Below are 6,691 nucleotides of genomic sequence, written 5' to 3'. Positions count from 1 at the left end.
GGCAACCAACAAAAATGGCCGCCTCTGTGTGTACATTTACATGTTACCGTGACTTACGTGAGAGTCGACTAGTCTATCGCTGGAAAATTCCATTTTCCTCGTGCTGCATCCATAGACCAGCATAGTGGCTTTTTAGCAGTATTATAGTAGTTTTTACCTTTTGACAGCTACTGTAGCGGTTGTAGTATCCCTGCCTTGCATTGCTAGTAGTAGTACTCGTACTGAACTGTAGCTGACTACTACATCTACATCTACTGACCTCTAATCATGTCACATATACACGTACACGCACTGCTTGACTCTTGTCACTCCTTTGCTGACAAGCTTGTAAAGCTTGTAGATCACTTCTCACCACTTGTGTTTCCCTTGCGCTTGCTGGATTGCATACTGAGTACTACATATCTTTGCTAGTTTAGATCATCACACCTGTATGCACTTGCCTTTGGGTCTTAGTACATTCAGTACTGTGGTATTGCCATTGGTTTATAAAGCATGTAACATTGATAGTGTGTTCAAGGACACATAACATTGTCCTGAAGTAACTTGTACTTGTTGTAGTTCCACTATAAAATCAGTGAATCTTCGGCGCCTGAACTAACTGCCAACTGGTAGTTGTGAGGTCTGGCTATTTGACACACCCTCTTGTTTTCGACTGGGGTCGTGAGGAGTGAATTTCTGCTTTGGGCATGGAAAAGGGCAAAATATACCCCAAGTTGCAATTTTCCCCGGGGATGCATTTTTACCCCCAAGTTGCAAAAAAGATGCAAAACATAATGTGGACAAGCCTAGTCCTAGCATCCTGGGCCTTGTCAGTTTTGTGCACGTATCGTATGCATGTAGTGCACATGTATAATGACTATGTACACGTACACATCACATGCACGACCTGGATCATGGATACTAGTAGAATCTACTACAATCATGTACATGACTGCTACTGTAGTGCTAGTACTGTACTAGTACATGTACTTAGTAGGAGGCGATCGACCTTCGACCTAGTCAGACTACTACTTACTACTAGTCTGAATAGGTCGAAGGTCGATCGCCTCCTAGTACTAAGACTAAGTTACAGTAAGTACATGTACTAGTACTACTGACTAGGCTCGAGTCTAGACTAGACTAGAGCTCTGACTGAGCATGATGAGGTTGACTGGTTGTAACTTACTTGTAGATCTACATATCACGCTTTTCCATAGTAGATCTACTTAGTACTAGTAGATCTACCTGTCGTCAAGGTTCCTTTGGCCGTGGGTACCGGTAGTCATGTAGTGGACCAGGCAGACGGTAAGTGTAATGTCTAATGAATGATGCATCTACATCATGTACATGACGGATCACACATGCGCGTGACGCGGAACGGTGGCGCGATGTCGATTGCCTGTACCATGTGTACAGGCGAGATATGTACCGGTACGTAACCATGGTAACTGCGTAGCAAGGAGGTGTAGAAATCTACGCTATCGACTAGTACAGTAGTAGATCTACGTAGACATGGTTAGCATTTTACCGTTCAAGCTATTTCGACGGTCGGCGTGTAGAGGGCGAGTCTACTGTTTTTGATGTGTTTTCGAGACACGGTTAGCAGTTCGGCTTCTGAGTCCTGACTCCTGACGCAACGATAGACGTGTGAGGTAACCCTAGTTGGAATCTTACCGTTTCGTTCTCCCGCTAAAAAGACCTTTCTATCGTCGAAACGGTACCAAACCGACGGTATTATGGGTTTGGGGTACGAGTACCGTTGGATCTAGCGCGTGAACTGTAAAATGCCATGTCTACACACACAAAAAACGGTGCAGGCCTACCGCCGAATATAGCGTGAACGGTAAAATGCTAACCATGTCAAGTAATAGTATCGTCCGATCGTGCATTTCCTTGATCTGCACAGAAAGACTCCAGACTCCAGTAGTACTACATGTACATGTAAATGTACATGTACATGTAAATCTTTGGTACATGGTCTTGGACTCTTGGTGGTTTGCTGTCAAGAATGTGGAGAAAAAAATACCCCGCGATCACACGTTGATCACAGTGCAAACAAATTATTCCTGGTGATTCCTTCCGGACAGAGCAAGGCGTACTACATCCATATGGCCATGTACAGTGATGTACATGCCAGAGCACGAAGCAGAAGCAGTCGCGAAGCAGAAGCAGCAGAGTACGCGGTCATTCACGCCCGAGTGCTCGCTCGCGCTCGTGCCACGCTGACGAATCCTGGATCCTGGTTTGAGCTGGAGAAAACGCAGACTCTAAACACCTGTCCACGTCCTGGAGCTGTACTCGCGGCCAAGAGGTCACAGTTGGCGCGTGGCTGCACTGCCGTTTCCAAGCTTTGCCAACCTCCATTGACCCGTTGCACGCTGATACCGCTACGGACCGTTCCAGACCAATCTCTGTCTTTTGAAAATTTCGAGCTCGATCGTTTCGGCTAGGGAAGTGAAGTGAGTGGGCAGAGACCACGTAGCGATCACAATAGTGGTCTTGTGTGTTGGCTGGCAACTGTGGTGGTGGTTTGGACCGAGGCGAAGGCAAGATTCCCAGCTAGCCCTCTGTACTGGTGCCAGGGTTTGCTGGAGTTGGCCGATCTACTCCAAGCATCACGCTTAGTGGTGAGCAGGACGGTGCTGGACAGGACTTGCATGGTGAGGTACTGCAAACGCTACGTTCGTTCAAATAATTGAGGTACGTGAAAACATTACTATTGGGGCGCGTAACTGCTTACTGAATATAGTACAATGCTGCTGTCTGTTAGGTTGCCAGGGTCATTACGACGGTACGCGTTTTGTGCTCACTGTGTGTGTCAGCCTGCGTTTGTGTTTGCGTCGATGATGCCAACGCATCGAGTGCAATGACTCTCATGACCATTCAAAGACCTGCGCTCGAATGAAATTGTCTCCATAGCATATCGCATGTCATGCTATCGCAGTTGTAAGTCCCAGACGCCAGAAATGCAGATGTCTCGAACATGAGACCACAATGTAGATTGTAATGTTGGTGCCACATGGCAGTGCGTTGACCATTGCCATACCCAACGCTGCTCGGCCGCTTGTGCAGTTCTGGTGGTGCTTGCCAGAGAGCTTTTCTCCGCGCGGAGTTATAGGATTCACACTCGCTGCCCACTTGGCCGGTTCGCACACAGCTTTCAGAGACATGATTCGGGCATAGCACGTGGGCGCTGCCATCAACACGGATCTTTGCTGTGTTAGTCCTGTCGAACTTACTGCGCGAGCCTTGCAGCAAGGTTTGTGCATTGGGGAGGCAAGCAAAGCCCCCAATCCACCCTCGGGGTCAGAAGTATCTTTGCTCGAAAACCTTGAAGAAAGTCTGATTGTCAGTGCTTGGCCTATAACTTAGGATACAAGGAAATGCCTAGGAGTACCCATAATTTTGTGTATCTTTATTCATTCTGCGGAGTATTTATCTGCATACCAAACTAGAGCAGACTGCGAGGTTGGAGTTTCTATTTTGTGTGGAAGCAAGTGTGAAGCAAGTGTGAACCATTCGGGATGAAGAATATCTTGTGATCCATGCAAACATGGCACATAGTGAGAAAAGCAAGGTGAAGCTTGAATGTCCGCGTTACACCAGACTATACACTTACATGTATTGTGTTGAGAACACACAACCAGCTTAGGAAGTTTTCGCTTGTGACAGGCCACCACCACCATGCCTGGGATACCAGAGTGGCAAGCTCGGCGAGGGCGAGGTGGTTGTGAGACACAACTGTGTTCTTCTAGCGTTGACATGTTGTTAAAAACTGGTCAGGGTGCATGGGAGGGGGCACGTGGCAATGTGCAGAGCTTTCGAGTTCGGCCACAAGTCGGTTAGGCCCCAAGGACACGAAATAGAAATGACGCTGCGCCTCTGGAGTGCCGATACAGTATAGCAATGCAGAAAATCCCCATATGCGTCAGGCAAAGAAGCATGATTGAACCCGTGGATAATTACAACAATGCATCGGCAGCAACCATTTGATTAAAATCTGCATCGCCCATTGTGGAATGTTTTCATCCCCAGGGTTGAGTCTAAATATGGGCAGGCACTGGAAAGGAACAGGTGCATTTTGGTGAGAAGATGCAAACCAAACTCTTCCCTGTAAATCATGACGTGGCAAATGTCTGTGTGTGTGTGTGTGTGTGTGTGTGTGTGTGTGTGTGTGTGTGTGTGTGTGCGTGCGAGTACGCGAGTGTGTGTGTGTGAGAGAGAGAGTGCGTGTGTGCGTGCGTGTGCGCGAGTGTGTGTGTGTGTATGTGTGTGTGTGTGTGTGTGTGTGTGTATGTATGTGCTTTGACACTTGCTGTTTATCTACTACGAGTGTGTGTGTGTGTGTGGGGGGGGGGGGGGGTGGTGGTGATGCCGTGTGCTAGTCTTGTTTTGGCTCATTGGTATTTGTCATAAAGGTGGACCAATGCTAGTTTAGTAGTGAAGGGAGAGTGCCTGTGCTAGTGTAGTAGTGAAGGGAGACTGCCTGTCCTGGTGTACTGCTACTGGCATGCTGCTGCTGGTGCAGGTGTGATGGTGTACTTGAGGTGCAAGATTTGCCAGTTTTGGGGGTGGTGCTGCTGGTGCCACCGCTCCTGCAGCAGCAGATGCTGTTGCTGTTACTGCTGTTGCTACCGATCGTGTGAGTGTTTCTGTTGCTGCTGCTGCTGGTGCCACCGCTCCTGCAGCAGCAGATGCTGTTGCTGCTACTGCTATTGCTACCGATCGAGTGAGTGTTTCTGTTGCTGCTGCTGCTGCTGCTGCTGCTGCTGCTGGTGCCACCACTCCTGCAGCAGCAGATGCTGTTGCTGCTACTGCTGTTGCTACCGATCGAGTGAGTGTTTCTGTTGCTGCTGCTGCTGGTGCCACCACTCCTGCAGCAGCAGATGCTGTTGCTGCTACTGCTGTTGCCACCGATCGTGTGAGTGTTTCTGTTACTGCTGCTGCTGCTGCTGGTGCCACCACTCCTGCAGCAGCAGATGCTGTTGCTACCGATCGTGTGAGTGTTTCTGTTGCTGCTGCTGCTGGTGCCACCATTCCTGCAGCAGCAGATGCTGTTGCTGCTACTGCTGTTGCTACCGATCGTGTGAGTGTTTCTGTTACTGCTGCTGCTGGTGCCACCGCTCTGGTTGTTACTGCTGTCATTCCACAGCTGCTCCTCCTGAAGTTTCTGCTGCTGCTGCCATCGGTTGTGGGGTTTTGTTGCCGCCGCACCTGTGGTTGTTGCTGGAGCCGCTCCGGTTATCAGGGTGTTTCTGCTCCTGCCACTCCTGTGGCTCCTGCCGCCTCTACTGTAGTCCCTACTGGAGGCCATGTGTGTATGTGTGTGTGTGTGCCAGCTAGTACGGTTGGTGGGTACACATATGCCAGATTGTGTTGGGTCTGTTGCCAACAGGCTCGGCTGCTTGAAGGTGTATTGTTGTATCTGCCACCTTTGTTGGTTGCAGGTTTCATATACTTTCTATTTGAAGTATACATACCTGTTGACCCTGGACTGCTTTTGGCTAGATTAACTCTTGTGTAATCACTGGTGCTAGTGAAGCTTATATCAGATCCACTCTGATTTAGCCACCCACACTAGTACCAAGTATTACCTTCACTGGGGGCAGGGGTAACTGCAGTTGGATCCCAGGACGGATAACCTGATGCCGTTAATCCATTTTTTGCGCCTTGTCTTCACCCACTTACTGAGGTGTGGTAAGCCCGTAAGTGGGATCATTTTCAAGTCCACCCATAGTTTGCAGGGGTGTCGGAAGGTATATTAGTGTGGTACGGTCAGCCATCTGAAGTACAATAATGATTATTATTTACTCGTGGGGGGGGGGGGGGGGGGGGAGCAGGGGATGGCTGAGCAGAAAAATTTGGAAATTTAGAGCCCATATCAGTGCATTTTATTTATTCACGGGGTACTTAGGGGAAATAGTGATACGGTCAATACCGTAGTGACCGTACCGTGTGCGACGCCCCTGGTTTGGGGATTTCAGGGGGTGTCGGCCGTTGGGCGGTTCAATAGCCAGTTGAGTCCTCTTTCCAAGATTCTTTTTGAGTTCCTCTCTCCCCTCTCCCGGGGAGACCCACGTGACCAATTTTGGCAGTGAGCAAGTACAGTACAGTACAGTGTGTGCGTGTGTGTGCGCGCGCACGCGCGTGTGTGTGTGTGTGTGTGTGTTGGTGCTGTGGTGGTTGCTTGTGTTAGTGATGATGATAGCTGTGAGATGGTTTTGATGCTATTCGTGTATCGCTGATGTTACTGGCAAAGAAATCAAATTGGTCCTGGTGCTGGTGCTGGTACCGCTGCTTGAGCTGGCTCTTTCTGCGTGTAGTGCTAGTGCTGGTACTGTTGCTTGAGCTGACGCTTTATCCAAGCAGGGGCGTACATAGGGCGGTTCCCGGGATGCCCGGGAACCAGTAAAATAATTTCGATGTGGGTAGATCTACGGAGAATGTTTTTGATCAAGGCCCAGCGTGCAGTGCATGCATGCCTACATAGGCGCCTGGAGTCCGCCTGACAGTCCGACGACGGTGACATGGTGACTAGCAGGGAGTCGTAAAATACCGTGTATTTTACGACTCCCTGGTGACTAGGCAAGGGGTAAAAGTGCTGCTGAGGCATTTTTTTTGTGACACAGCGTAGATCTACTGTCGTGTGTGAGTACTGATCTTACTGGGTGCAAGAAAGTCTCTACATACGAGTTACATCGATTCCTCGATC

General features: G+C 49.2%; 2 protein-coding genes across 2 annotated transcripts in view; one reads left to right on the top strand and one right to left on the bottom strand.

The window, feature by feature from the left end:
* Positions 1-2,021: 2,021 nt before the first annotated feature.
* Positions 2,022-6,691, top strand: part of LOC135829928 (uncharacterized) — a 13,515-nt gene continuing 8,845 nt past the window's right edge. Inside the window, exon 1 of the mRNA XM_065342312.1 lies at positions 2,022-2,679. The gene's annotated coding sequence lies outside the window, so the exon portion shown is untranslated. The remainder of the gene's footprint in view (positions 2,680-6,691) is intronic.
* LOC135829253 (antifreeze protein Maxi-like) lies at positions 4,414-5,124 on the bottom strand. Its single transcript, XM_065341656.1, has one exon. The coding sequence runs from the start codon at positions 5,122-5,124 to the stop codon at positions 4,414-4,416; it is 711 nt and encodes a 236-aa protein (XP_065197728.1).

The sequence above is a fragment of the Sycon ciliatum genome, chromosome 13, assembly GCF_964019385.1.
Source record: "Sycon ciliatum chromosome 13, ocSycCili1.1, whole genome shotgun sequence".
Lineage (NCBI taxonomy): Eukaryota > Metazoa > Porifera > Calcarea > Leucosolenida > Sycettidae > Sycon > Sycon ciliatum.
This window is presented reverse-complemented; position numbering and strand designations above follow the sequence as displayed.